Source organism: Notechis scutatus, chromosome 2 (genome assembly GCF_049901735.1).
Source record: "Notechis scutatus isolate UNSWTSFEM ecotype Mainland chromosome 2, rNotScu1.2, whole genome shotgun sequence".
Taxonomy (NCBI): domain Eukaryota; kingdom Metazoa; phylum Chordata; class Lepidosauria; order Squamata; family Elapidae; genus Notechis; species Notechis scutatus.
The window spans coordinates 123,257,441-123,277,350 of NC_142010.1; the positions used below are offsets into that span (position 1 = coordinate 123,257,441).

The 19,910-nt window shown below is 40.0% G+C and overlaps 1 protein-coding gene across 1 annotated transcript in view; it reads right to left on the minus strand.

Annotated features, from left to right (window-relative positions):
• Nucleotides 1–18,474, minus strand: part of MAP2K6 (mitogen-activated protein kinase kinase 6) — a 105,833-nt gene extending 87,359 nt beyond the window's left edge. Inside the window, exon 1 of the mRNA XM_026675810.2 lies at nucleotides 17,689–18,474. Coding sequence (XP_026531595.1) covers nucleotides 17,689–17,701 — 13 coding nt within the window. The 5' untranslated portion in view covers nucleotides 17,702–18,474. The remainder of the gene's footprint in view (nucleotides 1–17,688) is intronic.
• Between the last annotated feature and the right edge of the window lie 1,436 nt (nucleotides 18,475–19,910).

Sequence of the window (19,910 nt, forward strand, 5' to 3'; positions counted from 1 at the left end):
CAAGAGAACAGCTGTATTTCTTTTGTTATTTAAATAAAGTGTCTTTCAGCTCTTTAGTCTAAAAAAATTACTTTGATTTCTGTGGCAATAATCAGCTTCATCAGATGCAGGGAGATGAATTCTTCCAGGACACGTACTATATATCCATCAACTGTTGAAGAAGATAAAAAAGTAAAGAATAGTAAAAGGAGACATTAGAGGAAAATAAAATTTAAGGGATAACGACCAGTGAAAATTACTTGCAGTGAAAAAAATTTTAAGAGCTGTAACCATCAGAGGAGAATGCTGTAATTCCCCTTAGTCAAGTTTTTGGTGACCAATTGTTCATGATTAATTTTCCCATGTTCTTCTTTTGTTGTACTTGTGTTTTGGTCTGTGACCGCAAATAAAGTATTATTATTACTTGCGTGATGGCTATTAAAAAAAAGACTTGTTAAATACAAAAACCATTATAAATATTTATTAAGCACATAAGGGATCATATGTGCATAATGCATTTTTTAATTAATGATTCCACCTACAGAATTGTGGTCCCAACAATAGATAAAAATACACATCCACAACTTGATCCATGGAAAACATTACAGAGAAGTTAAAAGGCTTAAAAGAACATTTTGTGTTTAGGCAGCCAAGAAAAAGTAATAAATAGCTAATGAGGGGGGGGGAGTCCTTAATTGTCAGATTTAGATTTAGTTTTAAGCTCCTCAGCAACTTGTCTCTGCGCTGTTGATAAGAGATGTAATATTGCTGTTTTAAAAATCTGTAAATTAATTATAGGTATGATTGTGGTATCACAATCGGGATCAGGGGTATAAAGAATATACTATACCAGGACTCTCCAACCTTGGCAACTTTAAGACTTGTGGACTTCAACTCCCAGAGTTCCTCAACCAGCTGGTTGAGGAACTCTGGGAGTTGAAGTCCACAAGTCTTAAAGTTGCCAAGGTTGGAGAGCCCTGTACTATACTATCTATGTTTATGATGGCGAACCTATGGCAAGCAGAGCCATTTGTTCCGGCACGTGAGCTGCAGGCAAACTTACCTTACTGCGCATGCACGTGCCTCACAGCTGATTTTCGGCCAGTTTGAGGCCTTTTTTGGACTTCCAAAAATGTGTTTTTTCAAAAAATACTGGAAGTAACAAAACGGGCCTAGCTTTCGGCCTGCAAAGCTTGCAGAAGCCTTCCTTAAGCTTCTGGGAGGCCAAAAAGGCCTCAAACCAGCCAAAAATCAGCTGTGAGGCACAGTGCAGGTAAGGGGTGGCGGGGGTGATTGCACGCATGCGTAGGGGGCTTGGGGCGCGCATGCCTTCTGGGTGCTGTCACGCAAGTGCGAGCATGCAAGCACGCACACAATTTTTGGCACAGGAGCCCAAAAGGTTAACCACCACTGGTCTATGTGAAAAGATAAAAATAATAAAACAAAGATATTTGTAGATAACTTTTAACTATATCCTCTCGGAGGGCAATATTTATCTGGGATGAAGCCTGAGTGGCTCTCTGCCAGAAGAGATGTTAGTTGCCCTTCTTGCCCCAAACTGCAGTGTTGGCAGTGACCATTTTTCTCACTTACGACTGTTGCACCACCCCCATGGTCACGTGGATCAAAATCAAACACTTGGTAACTGGCTAATATTTATGATGGCTGCAATGTCCTGGGGTCAAGTGATCACCTTTGACAATCTTCTGACAACAAAGACAATAGGGAAGTCTGATTCATTTAACAACCGTGTTACTAATAACAACTGCAGTGATTCAACTTAACAACTGTGGCAAGAAGAGTCGTACAATGGGGTAAAAACTCACTTAACTGTCTCTTGCACTTAACTTATGTTACGCTTAGCAAACATATATTTTGGGCTTAACTGGGATCGTTAGTCAAGAACTACCTGTAGTCATTAACTAAGGATTAGGTACTTGTATCATTAAAAGTTTTTTACATTTGTTTGGGGAGGGGTTCTTTCATCCCTCCCATAACCCTTTTCCTCACGCATTTTGTCTTTCAGATTATAAACTTAAGGTTGTTACTATTATTCACATTTCTGTAAGCCATCATGGAGCCTTTTCAACTAACAAGATATTGAATAAATAGTATATGCCATTTCATGTACGCAAAGCTTGCAGAAGCCTTCCTTAAGCTTCTGGGAGGCCAAAAAAGGCCTCAAACCAGCCAAAATCAGCTGTGAGGCACAGTGCAGGTAAGGGGGTGGCGGGGGGTGATTGCACGTGTTAGGGTTTGGGAATTAACCCCTAGCAGAGTATTGCAGCAGTAGTCAAGCCAGGCAGCCAAAGGAGAGCGGAAGGGCCCCAGAGTATACACACACTGAACACAAACACTGTTTGTAGTTTAAATAGTTTTTAATCCAGTTAGAGTTTAAGCATTGTCATTCAGTCCATTAAGTCATTCACAGTATTTCCATCCAGTAAGACTCACTAGTATAGTCCAAGTTAAGAGTCCTTGCAATATCTTTATCAGCCGATAAAGATATCTTCTCCTCCTCCGGTTTCACTCTCCAGAGAAACAAACGCTGGATATTCAGCAAACAGTAGCAAACAAAAACAGTTCAGTCACAGGCACTCACAGTCAGTAATCACAGTTAGTCGCAGTAGCACACAGTAACAGCTACAGCACACAGTTACAGTTACAGACAGCCAGCTTCTAATGCTTCCTTATATAGTAACTTCTAACCGCACCCTTAATCGGCTAATTGCCTGCTGCATTGTGCTTAAAGTGATAAGCACTTAAACCATGATATCTAAGTTTTATATATTTATTCACCCAAACCATATTTGGTATCAATGTTATACCTAACATACTCCCCTTTTGGGTGAAATAAATATATAATACCTTTACAATCTTATCCCATATTTTTCACAACTCTCCTGGTGCTTATTGGCACCTTGGGCTTTAGTAAAATTATCAGCTAAATTGTCCTCCGACATACAGTACTCTAGCTGAATCATCTTACTTCTTACAGATTGTCTCACGTTTAGGTATCTTAGATCTGTATGCTTGCTCCTTGTTTTTACTCCAATATTTGTGGCCATTTGAATTGCTGCCTGATTATCTTCATGTATAATTATAGGATAATCTACAGTTATACCTATATCAATTAACATTTGTTTATACATTATTAACTCTGTACATAACAATGATAAACAGGAGAATTCTGCCTCCATAGTAGACAAACTTATATGCTGTTGTCTTATTGACTTCCAGCCTATTAATGTCTTACCCAGCATTATGGCTGTTCCTGAAGTCGACTTTCTAGTGTCTCTTTCTGATGCAAAGCTAGCATCTGCATAAGCACACAGAATTAAATCACCCTTTGGTTCTAAATACAATGAATAATTCATTGTCTTTTTAAGATATCTTAATATCCTCTTAGCTGCATTCCAGTGTCTTTCACATGGTGCAGAATTGAATCTAGCCAACTGATTCACGCAGTACGATATATCTGGTCTAGACCAATTACTAATATAACTCAAACTACCAATTAAAGATTGATAAATCACCTTATCAAACTCGGGCTTTGTACATCAGTGTTGCTAAACTCCTGACTCATTGGAGTCTTAGCTGGCTTACAAAGCTCCATCTTGTAATCTTTTAGCAATTTGCTTATCTTATCTTCCTGAGATATCTTAAAACCTTTTCGTGTTTTCTTTATATTCAAACCGAGATACTTCTTTATCTCCCCTAATTGCTTGATCTTTATTCTCTTTCCTAATGATGCTATTATTTTATTTGCTTCATCATTAGTTTCAGTTATCAATGCAATGTCATCTGTGAATAGTAATAATAATGATACTTTCCCATTTGTCTCCCTCTTAAACAGACATGGATCGGCTAAACCAGCTTTAAATCCTATATTGTCTAGTTCCTTTACAATATACTGGTTCCATTCATAGCCTGATTGTTTTAGACCATAGAGGCTTTCTTTAACAACCAACAATCATTATTATCCTTATTTTCACTTTTAATACCAACAGGTTTTTTCATATAAATAATATGTTTTAATGGGGCGTGCAAGTAAGCAGTTTCCACATCTAAATGGTTAACTATATAGTTTTTACTAGCTGCCCACACTAAAGCTGCCCTCAAGGTTGCTGCCTTAAGACTAGGTGCAAACACCTCATCATAGTCATTAGCATTCTGCCTAAAACCTTGGGCTACTAACCTTGCCTTATGGATTAAATTACCATCCTTATCTATTTTTACCTTAAATATCCATTTGCAGCCAATGGATTTCTTTCCTACAGGTAATTTGGCATTCTCATACACTTTCATATCACTTAATGAATTCAGTTCCTTATTCATTGCTGCATATCATCTTTCTTTTTCCTTATTAGGATACTTTTTAATTTCTTCTACAGAATTAGGAACTTGATTAATCTGGCACACTGTGTTAGCCTGGTACCTATCAGGCGGTCTAGATACTACGATGTAGTTCTTCTGGGAATTACAGGGCTTACAGGAGGACTTTGTTGAACTACTACCTGTTCATCTTCCTCATCCTGTTCAGCTATTGAATCTGTTTCTTCCTTTATGGGCACTATTTCATCCTGTATTTGTCTCTTTACTTTATTTTTAAAGTTACAGGGATAACTAATGGGATTTCTATAGGATTCAATAATTACATCTTTATTGGCATCCTGTTCTAATTTCTCCCATCCTTCATGTTCTAGAAATTGGGCACTAGCACTACATAACACTTTAGATGTGCCTTTCTCCCAAAATCTATATGCCCTATGGTTTGCCTGATAACCAACGAAGAAAAATCTTTTAGCTCTATGTTGCCCTTTTTTTCTGAGTTGTGCAGGAATATGCACCCATGCTGGTGCACCAAATGTGTGCAGGTAACTTAGATCAGGTTTCCTGCCATGCCATCTGGTGAATGGTATTTCACCTGTTGTTGTATTAACAACGTTGTTCAATATGTTATTAGCACACATTGTAGCCTCCCCCACAAAGAATCAGGTAACCCAGAATCATTTAACATTGTTCTAACCATTGCCTGTAGTGTTTGGCCTCTTCTTTCAATAAAAGCGTTATGTTCTGGCCTGTATGGAGCAGACTTCTTATGCTCTATTCCAGCTACCTTAAGTCTGTTCTGGAATTTGTTATTAACAAATTCCGTGCCATTATCTGTCACCAGGGTTATCAGTTGACGTTTAGACTTTCTTTCAGCAAACCTAAGCCAATTGAAAAATGTTGATATGTTTCAGTTTTGCTTTTCATTAAATAGCAAAACCCATATCTAGAATAATGGTCCATAATGCTCAGTATATATCTAGCACCCCCATACTGGGTTTCTTTGGACCTATTATGTCTGCAAATACTACTTCTAAAGGTTCTTTTGTTTTGAAACCATTTAGCCTATTTGCAGGCAATACTTTGCTCTTATCTTCACAGCAAACATTACAACGCAAATATTTATCACAAGGTTTTAACCTTATTCCTTCAGATAACTCAACTGTACGTTTTAGCATTTTAAAATTTACATGCCCCAAACGCCTATGCAATAAATGGATACATTCATCATGAGGCTTTATATTATTAAATACAGTTTAAGCCTCCCCTTTCTTACTATTATCTAAGACATATAATGTTCCATTTAAAGCTGCAGTTACCCTTTTGTTATCTTTTTCAATTATGCAATTATTATCCTTAAAAGTAATTACATAACCTAATTTATCTAATACCCTTACTGAAAGCAAATTAAACTTTAGTTGCGGTACATACAACATTTTTATATCCTGGTTTATGTACGGACAACGTGCAAAACCTTGACCTTTCGCTTTCAGGTTCCAGCCATTGGCAAGTGATATATGTTGAGAGCTTGTAGACATTTTTATAAATTTTGTCTTATCTCTAGTGATGCAGTGGGATGCTCCACTGTCAACAACCCATAAATTATTCTTCACATCAGAGTTGCTAAACATGGCTAGTTCAAATGCTTTCTTTGGCTTTTTTACATTCTGGCTTTTTCTCTTTTTGCAGAATCTTGCCAAATGTCCTCTGCCTCCACAATTAAAACATTTTTTAATTGTGTATGCTGTCGAAGATAAATTCTCTTCTTCCAGGTGCTTTACTTTGCTTTGCTGGTTTCTTTCAAGCTTTGAAGATAATTTCTCTTCTTTCTTATCTTCTCTCAGCTCGTCACGCTCACGCCTTCTTCTGGCTTCTTCTAATAGCCTGCCTGTAATCTCAGTTAATGAGAGGCTTTCTTTTGGCAATACCTCTAACGAAGTCACATAGTCATCATAGCTTTGATCTAATGAAGATAATATTATGTAGACTTTTTGCAGTTCATTAAATATAAGCTCTTTTTCTTGCAAATCTTGAAAAATGCTCTTCATACAGTTTAAATGAACTAACATATCTCCATTCCTCTGAAGATGCGTTCGAAAAAGCTTCCGTGTAAGATGTATATGTGCTCCTACACTGTCCCGAACATAAATCTTCCTGAGGTTCTCCCAGCAGTTTGCAGCATTTTCTTCTCCACGAATATGGACAAGCTGCTGATCACAGAGAGTCAGTCCTATGATGCATAAAGCCTGCTCATTCTTCAGTTTAAAGTCTTGTAACTTTTCGTTATCATCATCATTAGCAGGATCCCAGCTACTCACATCTGGTGGGTTTGCTATAATGTCCCACAAACCTTCTCTGCGTAGAAGTAAACTACATTTCATTGACCATGAAACATAGTTTGTTCCATCCAGCCTGGATATCATGGACAGTTGTGACAAATTTACTTGTGCCATTGCTCTTCAGATATTTTGACTATTTTAAACTAATTAAAACAGTTTGTTTTTACAGTAATGTGCAACTCACACCAACTCTCTCTGCTATATCCTGGTTAGTTAGACTATGCTGCTGGGCCCATAACCAATGTTAGGGTTTGGGAATTAACCCCTAGCAGAGTATTGCAGCAGTAGTCAAGCCAGGCAGCCAAAGGAGAGCGGAAGGGCCCCAGAGTATACACACACTGAACACAAACACTGTTTGTAGTTTAAATAGTTTTTAATCCAGTTAGAGTTTAAGCATTGTCATTCAGTCCATTAAGTCATTCACAGTATTTCCATCCAGTAAGACTCACTAGTATAGTCCAAGTTAAGAGTCCTTGCAATATCTTTATCAGCCGATAAAGATATCTTCTCCTCCTCCGGTTTCACTCTCCAGAGAAACAAACGCTGGATATTCAGCAAACAGTAGCAAACAAAAACAGTTCAGTCACAGGCACTCACAGTCAGTAATCACAGTTAGTCGCAGTAGCACACAGTAACAGCTACAGCACACAGTTACAGTTACAGACAGCCAGCTTCTAATGCTTCCTTATATAGTAACTTCTAACCGCACCCTTAATCGGCTAATTGCCTGCTGCATTGTGCTTAAAGTGATAAGCACTTAAACCATGATATCTAAGTTTTATATATTTATTCACCCAAACCATATTTGGTATCAATGTTATACCTAACAGCACGCATATGCGTAGGGGGCTTGGGGGGCACGCATGCCTTCTGGGTGCTGTCACGCAAGTGCGAGCATGCAAGCACGCACACAATTTTTGGCACAGGAGCCCAAAAAGGTTAACCACCACTGGTCTATGTGAAAAGATAAAAATAATAAAACAAAGATATTTGTAGATAACTTTTAACTATATCCTCTCGGAGGGCAATATTTATCTGGGATGAAGCCTGAGTGGCTCTCTGCCAGAAGAGATGTTAGTTGCCCTTCTTGCCCAACTGCAGTGTTGGCAGTGACCATTTTTCTCACTTACGACTGTTGCACCACCCCCATGGTCACGTGGTTCAAAATCCAAACACTTGGTAACTGGCTCATATTTATGATGGCTGCAATGTCCTGGGGTCAAGTGATCACCTTTTACAATCTTCTGACAACGAAGACAATAGGGAAGTCTGATTCATTTAACAACCGTGTTACTAACTTAACAACTGCAGTGATTCAACTTAACAACTGTGGCAAGAAGAGTCGTACAATGGGGTAAAAACTCACTTAACTGTCTCTTGCACTTAACTTATGTTACGCTTAGCAAACATATATTTTGGGCTTAACTGGGATCGTTAGTCAAGAACTACCTGTAGTCATTAACTAAGGATTAGGTACTTGTATCATTAAAAGTTTTTTACATTTGTTTGGGGAGGGGGTTCTTTCATCCCTCCCATAACCCTTTTCCTCACGCATTTTGTCTTTCAGATTATAAACTTAAGGTTGTTACTATTATTCAAATTTCTGTAAGCCATCATGGAGCCTTTTCAACTAACAAGATATTGAATAAATAGTATATGATCCCATTTCATGTACTCTAGAAATCCTCAAACTAATGAAAACTAACACTGCAGACTTTTAATAAATTCTGTATTTATGAAATAGAAGATGAAGTAGAAATGTAACATTCGTCCATTCTAATGATAAAGAGTACAGAAATCTTAACTGGATGTACTTGGATATCACTGTCTGCTAAACATCACCTGAATCAGCAGTAACCTGAGCCATAGGAAAGAGCAGCCCTAGCAATACAGCAGTCAAAAACCTTTATGGCAGTCTACATAGCAATAGCACTTAGACTTATATACCACTTCACAGTACTTTACATCCCTCTCTAAGACAGAGTCAACCTATTGCCCCCAACAATCTGGGCCCTCATTTTACCCACCTCAGAAGGATGGAAGGCTGAGTCAACCTTGAGCCTGGTGAGATCTGAACTGCCAAATTGCAGTCAGCTGGCAGTCGGCAGAAGTAACCTGCAGTACTGCACTCTAACCTCTTATACACAATATCAACGATACAGAAATTATACTAGGGGATTTTTTTCCTACATCTTTACATACCTATTTTGTGAACAGATTGTTTATATCTCTAACATAAACATACTGTCTTCATGGCTCAAATAACAATAAAAACCACTACCCCACTTTATCATATTACCCCTTCCTCCCAGCTACTCCACAAAAGGGAGATTCTTGTTCCCAATAACAAGAGGCAGAGACACAACCAGCTAAACCCCATGCAATAGATATAAATCAGTATACATTCTTCAATGCAACAAATGCTGAACTAGGGTTGAGTGGATATTTCGTACTACCAGTAGATTTCACACCATTCCAATTCTCAGGTTAATTCCACATTGGAAACACACAATTCAGATATCGAGATCTGAAAGCGTACTAACGCAGAAGACACACAATACTGTATTAGGCTGGGAAGAAAAAAGGGTGACAATTTCATTTTAAGTTATCTTTTCCTTGTCCCTTACGCCCCTCCTTTTCAAAACAGCAGGAAAATTAGGGATTCTAAAAGATCATGCTAATCAACACACTGGGATTTGTGTGTGTATCTAGGGACGTATCTTCCTCACCATACCATCTGTTTATTTATACAGTATTAAGTGTTTTATCAAGTAGGCTTTGCAGAGTCTATGACTAATCGGGAGAGCTTACAAGAATAAGCTGCAGGTAAAACACAGTAATAAAATTCCAATCAAAACAGAGATCACAGATCAATCAGACTAAACCAACCAAAACCTGCCAGAAGAAAATCTGAGAAGGCACATCAATATTCAGTGACAGGTGGTAAGCCCCTGGCTAGCCTTGTCCCAGTTAGAAGGGGGGGGGGAGCAGATCTGGGGCTGGTTAATACTTTGATGGGAGACCTCCAAAGCAATGGACTAAATTAGGAAGGAAAAAAAAACACAAGGAACAAGAATCCCAGAAGAAAGTAAGGTCAACCACTTCTGTATTTTTACTGAGAACGCTCCATGTAAAAACCCAGGAAACCCATCAAAGGTGAAACCTCTCTCAAACATTCCCCACCTCATTCTTCTCCACTCTGTCCTAGAAGATCTTTCCTTCTACAGTTAGGGAAAGAAGGGAGGATGCGAGGAAGGAGATAATTCTCAGATATCCAAGCTGTTTTACATTTGAAAAACTAAGATCTTAACCCGAACTACTGCATCCTGAGCTACAATCTTATTGCTACATTCATCATCCCATGAAAATGCACTCTGGTACTGTAAGCCAAAGCTGATTTATTTAAGGCATGCGTTCTCATAGGCCCCACTGACTTCCTCAAGACAAGCTCTTCTATCTGTGTATGTGTTGTTGATTTGTTTTTAATTGTAAAATTAATAAAATTTGTTGTTGTTGTTTTTTAAAAAAAGACAAGTTCAAATCATGCATCAATCTCAGTGGTTTTATTGGTTGCGCCTGGAGGAAGTAAAAGCCTCCCCTTTTAAAAGTTCAAAAGGCCTACTAGGAGCTAATGAAACATCTACTGTAAGGAATCCTTGAGATACAACAGACCCCCCCCCCCCGCCCCCACCAAAGCTATATATGACTCAGTGGTGGGACTCAAATTGTTTAAACACCAATTCGGTGGGCATGGCTTGGTGAACATGGCCCGCCCACCCACTGGCCCCCACCCTTCAGCTGAGCCCAAACCTTAACTTGTAGAGCCACACGAGCTGGAACTGGAAGGTAAGACCAATGGCGGGGGAGGGAAATCCACCTCAGAGTGGCTTGCTGATGTTGGTGGGAAAGTTGATCCCATATTCCAGGGCTGCAGTAGTCACAAGACTGGCCCTTTGGTCATCCCAGAGCAGCTCCTCCAGTCCATAGCAGGCTGGTGCACCCGGGTGGAGAAGCAGCTGCTCTGGGATGCCAAAGGACCAGTCCCGTGACTACTGCAGCTCTGGAACATGGGACTGACTTTCCCACCAAAGTCAGCAAGCCACCATCAGTCAAAATTCATATTAGGAGTCCGCGGGATTTAAAATTATGAGTTTGGTAGTCCCTGCGGTCCAAAAGGTTGATGATCCCTGCTCTATATGACATTTAAGCTTATAGATCTCCTTTGCTTTGGAAATCTGAAAGCCGGTTTCCAGAGTGAAGTCACAGCCATAATTAAACAGGCAGGCCCTTCTGTGTATTTAGGGTTATTTTAGTTCAGAGGTCTTCAAACTTGACAGCTTTAAGTCTTGTGGGCTTCAACTCCCAGAATTCCTTCTCCAGTCTTGTTAGCTCAGGAATTCTGGGAGTGGAAGTCTACAAGTCTTAAACTTGCCAAGTTTGAAGACCCATGTTTTAGTTAGTCAAAAAAAACGTGTAGGTTAAGTCAAGATTTTTTATCTACCTGGTATGCACCGGGAACTTTCATTCCTCCAATAGCTCCACTGTCTCTAAATGTTTAATTTTAATTTCATGTTATTGTACTTCTACTGTTTATTTTTACTGTTTTGTTTGCATTTTCAATCATTGTTTTCCATTTGATTGTTGCAAGTAGTCCACAGTAGACCCATGCTAAAATGGGCAGCAAATAAAATTAACAAACAAACAAGCAAACAAACAAACAAATAAATAAAATGCCATTTGTGAAAACAAGTGGATGCTCTGGGAAGAGACTCTAGTCTAGGTAAACCGGAATTGGAAAAGGACTCTTCACTTGAACACCAAAGTGCTGTTACATTTTCCACTGCAGCAGAGAGAATTCCAGGTCTTGGCCTTGGTTATTATGCTCATTACCTGAAAATAATTATCAGTGACTTATTTCAACTAAGTACTAATTTGTAGGCACTCAGAACTAATTATCCTTTGGTGAAACAACAGAATTGGTGTTATTTCAGTATTTATCCTTTTTAACAGCTCTGTAAATAATAATTCGCATTGCATTACACCAACATGACTGAGATGACACAAAATGCAGAGCAAATATGGTCACTGAAGTCTTTGGGCAGAAGTCTTGTTAAGTGTCATTCCAAGGCCCTGTGGCTCAGAAGTGATCAAAATACCTGTGAAATTCCATTCTGAAGAGGTCCAATTTCAGTAAGCTTTCAAGAAAAAGTGAGATTTTTGCGAATTGCTCCACAGCGATATACTTAAAGGGAATGTTCATTAAAAAGATTGAATTCACCCGCTCATAGAATACAAGCCCAAACACTCATTTTAATTCTTAAGTGCCATACGTAAGTTGCAAGACAGGGCATGGGACTTGCACAGTCACTTAGCAGAAGTCATGCATGCTATTTCCCATAAAGTTTTCTTTGGAATTAACAGCATAGAGATTATTCCAAATAAGCCTTTTTAAACAATACGAATGAGTACAGGTAAGTTCTCACATTCAGATAGCTGCAGATAGCACAAAGGTCAAAATAACAGGAAGATAAATACTAACTGGGTTCACGACATAAGACATAAAGTAGGTTGGTTGATTTGGGGTAAACCTAGCCATCGCAATGTGTAAAATCATGATTTCTAGTTTAGCATGTAGTGGAAAACCAGCAAATGTGGTTTACCAATAGATCTTAGTAAACTTAATACTTTATATGTTTCTCAGCTATTGAGTAAAGTGATACCTTATAAATTAATTTCCTTGTGATTTAAGGGACTGCAAAGCCTCCAGATGGGCTACACAGAATATATTCTAGTTACTAGTATAACCCAAGTATTTAACATTCTTCCCCATACAATGCTGTATTCAGGCTCAGTCAAGAAGAATCATAGCAGTTCACAATTACAAATGCATAACAGACAGTTTAAACTAGTGTGTCAACTAATTCAAAACACACCTAATATTAGTTCAAATATTTATCTACATCACTCTTCATTGAACCTGCATCACTTGGAGAAAATTACTTGAGCTGATCCTGGAAAGACATGAAAGCTGTATCTATAGCAACCTGTCGCATATCAAGCACCTCCCAGATGCATTGCACTGCAGTTCCCAGGATCCTGAAATAACGTCAAGTTTTCCAATGTCCAACAATGAACGAATGGGAATATATGAGTTATGGAAGCACATCAATTCAAACAAAAGTTTTATTTTGAAGCATTAAAACATCTGCACTCATAAAGCTCACAGTTGCTTCAAAGTTGTCTTTGATTTTCTACACAAACATCTGCATGCAGACAGCACTTCTACTGAGGTCACAGGCAAAATAAAGCAGATATGCAAATCAATCAGAAGACGCAACTGCTTAGTTTAAGGCACTGAATTCATAATTCTGTTCAGAACTCTATTATGAATTTTTGGCAATCCAATGATCTCTTCAATGCCAACACAATCTTCAAATAATTAAAAGAATTGTGTATACATACACGCACACATGTATACACAGATGGACATCATCAAATCAAATCAACTATTACTAGTAGAAAGAAGTAGAAAAAGCTCAGTTATACTGTAACAGCAAATACACTATATGGTCAGCAACTGATTGAGAAACAAATCACAAACTTCCAAGTTAAGTTAAGTGAAAATAGAAAGCCAACTATTGGTTGTCACAATGTGAAGTTAAGCATATTCCCACCACCTCCATGAAAAACATCAGGAATCACCTTGTTTGAACCTTATTGCTCTGGAACTAAACGAACTGTGGAATTTAAAGAATTGTAATTAAGGATGAATATGAAATCACATTACATTAGGTAAACCAAGGGGTAGACATCGGTGCACACGCTGCTGCATTCTGAACCAGTTGTAGCTTCTGGGTAGTCTTCCAGAACAGCTTCTTGTAGGGCACATTGCAGTAATTTGAACAGGTCTTCAGAACCCTTCAAAACACTGGCTCCCAATCTCCTTCCAGGTGCAATTCAAGATACTGTGGTTATTATTTTTAAAGCTCTGTACAGCACAGAGCTAGGTTATCTGCAGGATCATCTCTCCCTAAGGACATCTACCTGTCCTATTAGATCAGATGCGTTAGGCACACTCCTAGTCCCTTCCCGTTGTTATATTATGGAATCTAGGAAGACTGCCTTTTCCATGGCAGTCCCTACCCTATGGAATACCTTTCTCTGTGAAGTTTGGCAAGTCTCCTAGCCTTCCAAAAAGAATTTAAATATCGCCCACCCCCAACACTGGGATAGAGTAAGGTGGAGGAAAGGATTTGACAAGGGACTGCATGGCGGAAGCTTAGTTTCAGTGCCAAGGTTTTTTTTTTAAGTTTATAGTTTTTATAGGTACAAGTATTATGTTGTTTAATTGATGGAGGTTTAATTGTTGATTGGGAGCTGCCCAGAGTTCAATATAAAATGGGCAGCTACAAAAATGTTTTAAATACATAATTATAGTGATGGATGCACCATTAGAAAACTTGAAGGATCACGATGGGGACAGATCCACCTGGAGAAAATCTGTCTATGTCAGCATTCTCCAAAGGAGTCAGTATTGACACCCAAGGGTCGATGGAACTATCCAAGGGGTCAAACTTATTATTATGGTTTGTCACCCAGTCATCCAGATGTTCAGACTAGATTTGGCATTTTTATCTGCCAATTGAGTCCTTCCCAAGGACCTGGGTTAGGCAGATGTGGAAGTCTGATGATGTTACAAGATATTATTGCAGGATCTATCCTAAGCTGTTCCAATTGCCTTCTGCAATTGACTGATGGTGAATTTGTCAATGCCGATAGTGTTCAAGTGGCACTTCAATGATTTTGGTATTGCACCCAAGGCACCTATTAATAAAAATATTACTTTAAGTGTTTAGTAAATAGTTTTCATATAATACAACATTTGGGGGATCAACAAACAATCTGAAGTTTCATGGAGGGGTTGATGTGATCACTAACACTCAACAATGACTTGATGACACTTAGGCAACCAACCAACCAATCATTGACACAATTGAAAACTATTCAAATGATTGATGAAAAATAGTACCACTGAAGTCAATACTGCTAGTTGGAGGCCACCCAGCAGTGCTTCATCATGCCAAGTCTGCACATGGCATGCCACATGGATAACTTCTCATCCTGCAATCTGTCTCCAACCTTCTGCCAAATCATCTTGAAATGAGAACAAGATGGCACAGAGATCCATTATAAGGAAGGAGCCAAACTGCATGTCCAGCTGGCATACCTTAAGTATTTATTAAATAAAACAAGCCATAGATTTTCTAAAACAACTCTGCATTATGAGAGCAAAAGATGACTCTCACAGCAGAGGTATTGGAACATCAGTACTGGATTGATGGCAAGACATGGAATAAAGAAAGATCAAGCCACAATTAAGAGTTACTTGTACTATAATTAAAATTTCTCCATATAGATCTAGGCCATTCCTGCAGATGAAAATAAAGACTTGTGGACTAAAGTAAATTCCACAATATTGACCTCAAAACATAAAATGCAACCACAACTTCACTAATAGATATTCTTGGGAAGTATGACACCTACTGCTTTTATGGAAGTCTGACTGTATATTTCATTATTTTTGGATGGCAAGGTTTATTTTTATTTTTTTACATTTTTAATCAACCACTTTTAGAAACTTAACCAAGCTGGTTTTTTTAAAATATTATATTCTTCAGGACACTCAACAGTTTACAAAATCCTAGTCTTTCTCTTCAGAAAAACACTGCAAAGCCAGAGAAAATTCCATTGCTTTTTACTTTATTAAGATGCCTCAACTCTCTCTAGCTAAGTAAGATCTGTAAGTTCTTTGGGGAAGAAATTTGTCTTTAGCGCATGTTATTCTGTAAGGTTCCATGTATATGCTAACCAAACAACAGAAAACTGCAAGCCATAATCACCATGTAGTTTAAAAAATACTTTGCAATATATTTATTTATTGTATTTATTCAATTCCTATAGCTACCCATTTCAAACAAATGACTCTGGGCTGTGAACAATCATAAAGCAATTAAAAACAATTACTACATAATAGAAAAGTAAATAAATATGGAAGTCAAGGAAAAATTTCAATCATCATAGATGTCAATATAGCCAGGAAGTGGGGGCACTTCAGAGGCCAATAAGATCTGGATCATCCTCAAATCTGCTTAACACCATTTTTCAAATACAGAATATAACAAATATACTGGTAAGACCAGATACCACACTCAATCAAGGCCCAGAAATAGTGAGACATTTTATTTATAGTGACATATTCCGGGTTCTCAGTACTTCTAAAGTTGCACTTTTCTTCAAAAAAAAAGGGGGGGGAGGAGATTATGGGTAAGGAGGATGACCATTTCCATAATTAGAATATTATAACTAGCTGCCATCCTCTCTCTTTGAAAATGTTATATTGCACATTTAAATATATGAGGAAGCTGAGATTGGATGGTGCTGGAAAGCAGTCAAAGAAAGACCAGAGTGGCCAAAGCAATTTTTCTTCCCAGGAACCTAGAAGCAGGCAGACAGGCAGGCAAAAGACTAGCTTGTCTTTTGAAGAAGGGGGGAATAAAATGTGAAAAATCACCGCATCTTTCCTTTAGCCCCGGCAATCGGTTTTTCCAAGAAAGAAGCACTAGAGCGTTACACCTCTTTCCCTCCTCCACGCATCAAAGGACGGATTCCTTTCTTAACTATTCACTAAATTAGCCCGTTGGATTTAAAAAAAATAAAAAAAAACCTGATCGAAAGCCACCTTCGGCGTAGGCATTCTGACAGCCTGGCCATAAGGACGGAGCTGAGAGCTTTTAGAGTACCAGAACCTCCATTTGGCTGGGAGAGATCGCTGCAGCAAATGGGGAATCAATTATACAATTCGGCCGCCCCGAAAAGCAGCAATGTGTGTGTGTGTGTGTTTGTGAGAGAGAGAGAGAGAGAGAGAGAGGAAAGGGGAAAATAGAAGCTGGCTACCAGCTTTTTCCTTTCCAAACACCACTCGCAACGCCTGTCTTCGTCCTTGTCTGGCTTAGGCGCTGTTTACTCACCGAGCAACTCTTACAAGTGGCCTTTCGGAGTTCATCCCGCAGCGTCCACACTTCCCCCCCAACATGCAGCCCAAGAAAACTCCAAAAACACAGCGCCCCCCCACCGAGACGAGAGGGGGCCCCGATTCAAAGAACAACTTCTCTTACGGTTCAGCGAAATCTCCCTAAAGTTTGAATGAGCCACGGCAAGCCGTACTTCCTCTTGAATTCGTGTCAAATGCAAGCTTTTCCATTTCTCCCAACCTTTAACCGTCCTCTCACGTAAGACTCACAGAAGCCTCTTTGCTCTGCCTTCACCTTAAAAACACGCGCGAGAGAGATAAAAACCGTGTCCCAAAGTAAGATCAGGCGAGCCCCCCCTGCGTAACTTTCCCAAATCTAGTCTTTGCAATACGCATACTACTTGCGACGAGGGGAGGGAGCCAAGTCTGTGGAAAATGAGCTCAACACTGGGCATCAGAACAATACTTTCCCATAGAAACCGAGACTTATATTTAATTCTTGGTTAACTCCACTCAAGTTTCACCTTCCATTTCCTCCGGAGATTTAAAACACACGCAAGGATTTAAATCTGCATTGAAAACTGTCTGCAGATTTATCTGCATTGGCCTTTAAAGGGGGGGGGGGGGGAGGGAGAGGTACAGCTGCTCATGCATAAGCTTTTCAAAACCCTTTATCAATCTAGACTGCAAAAGGGGGGGGGGGGGAGGCAAGCTCAGGAATCCCAGCAAAAGAATGCAAATAACGTCAATGTACAACTAAACTGCAAGCCCTGCCTTACAGGAACTCTGTGTGTGCGTGCACGCCGCGCGCCCGAGTATGTGCGCGCGTGTGTGTGTGCTTGTGTGCCTGCAAAAAGCACACAGATACTAAACAGGAAATGCAACTGAGAGCTATTCAGCGCCTCAAACTTCAAAATGCAATGGTATCCCGCAAATTGCATGCATGCAATTCCAAAATGCATGAACGACTTTTTGCAAATCTGCAAATAACGCAAGTCCGAGCCTTACCTCTCTGAGACATTTTCCCCTCTGCTTTGATGGGGGAGGGGAACACAAAAGACTTTGCCTTCTGTAGCTAGTTTTGCAACAAAGATGCAAACTGCAAGCGCTCAATCTTCATGCAATTGGAGTTTTTCTGACTTCTCACAGCAGATTTCCTTGCAGAGGAAGGAGCTGCAATTGCACGCCTTGCAAAACAGATTGCAAAGTGGGGTTTCTCCCGCTATTGCAATGGGAAGGAAAGCTGTGCTGCACCTACATGATGGGCCAGGACTGGCAGCTAAAAGCTCCAAACTTGGATCCCAGTGTCTTAGTGCGCAGACGTCCTTTGCACGACTAGCGCGTTGATTTCTGGGTAATGTAGTTCTTTCGAATATTCACGCGAGGGTACCCCTTAAAAAGACTATTGGCTTCATCGTCGACGAGGTGTGCACCCAGACATGCAGAGGAGGCATCTACCTGGAGCCAATCGGTAGATTTGGTTGAATACTTTGATCTCCGCGATCATTGCAAAAGGGAAACGGCGGCTCGCCGTCTTCTGTTCTATAATCCAACGGCGGCTAAAGAGGCAGCATTGGGAGCCGACTTCGCCTGCAACCACGTTGCAAGATCTGTTATCTAGCAGTTGGCAGTTTGAAAACGAGACGAGTTGCCGTGCTGGAAGGAAGAGACCGAGGCACGTTGCGTGGTACAGCCGGCTGGTCTGCCTCCGCCGTCGGCCAGTTTCCCTGCGTGACCGTTCCCACGAAGGAGCTTGGCGAACGCTTTCCGTTCCGCAAGCTCTCGTTGCTTAAATGAATACAGGATGGCAAAAAACTCTGGCTCTCTTGAAAAAAACAAAAGAGCTTCAACGAAGATTTTGTAAAGTTTACGCCTTGGTTGCGACGTGGGTTTCCGCGGATTACAACTCATTTCGGATTGCCGTGGAGGATGGTTTATATGGCTGATGATCTTTGGTTCATAGCTTCTGAGTTTTCTTCATACCGTACTTTCACACTGATTTCTAATAGTGTCATCACTAGCGTCAAAGGGACTAACGCTGTAAAAGCCCTGCTCAATATATCCTCCCCCTTCTCAATTTCCGAGAATATTTCTTAGGATGCTGTATACCGACAAAATGAAAAACTAAAATTCATTAGTAGATTGTATTGTTTTATATGATTAAGGGGAATACAGGTAGTCCTTGATTTAGAACCGTTCAAAGTTGGCACCCCAAAAAATGGATCATTGCAATATCCCCATAGTCATGTGATCAAAATTCAGATGCTTGTCAGCTGGCATAGTTATGATGGTTGCAGTTTCACAGGGTCATGTGATCAACTTTTACACTCTTCTGACAAGCAAAGCCAGATTCACTTTACAACTGGTAGTTGTAGTAATACGATCTTCCAAGTTACCATGACAATTAGTAACTGAATTTGCTGGTTCAAATTGTTGTCACTCACTAAGCAAGGATTACCTATATTTATTTTGGTGGAAACCACCTAAAGTTTTTTTTCAAGATGACAGCAACTACATTTTGTAAAATGAAAAAAAAAAGAAAGATAATTTTGATTTGAGTCGCAATGGTCACTAAGTAAGCTAGCCAATGTGATGTAGTAAATTAGAGCAGAGGTCCCCAACCCCTCGCTTGGTATTGGGCAGCAGCCCATTAGGAAGCAGGCCATGCAAGTGGCAGATGAGCACAACGAAGCTCCATTTGCGCAAGCAGCAGGTAAACATGTGAAACCATCCCCTTGTTGTTCCCCCCCGCCGCCACCCCTGCTGGTCCATGAAGCCAGAAAGATTGAGGACTGCTGAATTAGAGCAAAGAGCCCTAAATTCCAAGCCAATCTCTTAATGCAGTGGTCCCCAACCTTTTTTGTGCCAGGGACCAGTTTCACGCAGAAACACTTTTTCAAGGACCGGGGAGGGGAGTCGAGTTTGGTGGTTTGCTTGCAGACGTTTCATTATCTGACTAGGTAACATCTGATGTTGTTACCTAGTCGGGTAATAAAACGTCTGCCAGCAAACCACCAAGTTCAGGGAACGCCAATGCCTCCTCATTGCAACCCTGAGTGACAGATAGTCCCTGCAGGACAGCTGAGAAGCCTCGCCTCTCGGCCTTGCCTTCATCAGCCCCATCCCTCAGGTGTCTCCCTCCCTCCCTCAGCCTCATCCCTCAGGTGTCTGCCTCGTTCCTCTCTCAGTTGCTCTCTCGCTCCTCCACCAGCCCAGGAAGAAACTGCTTC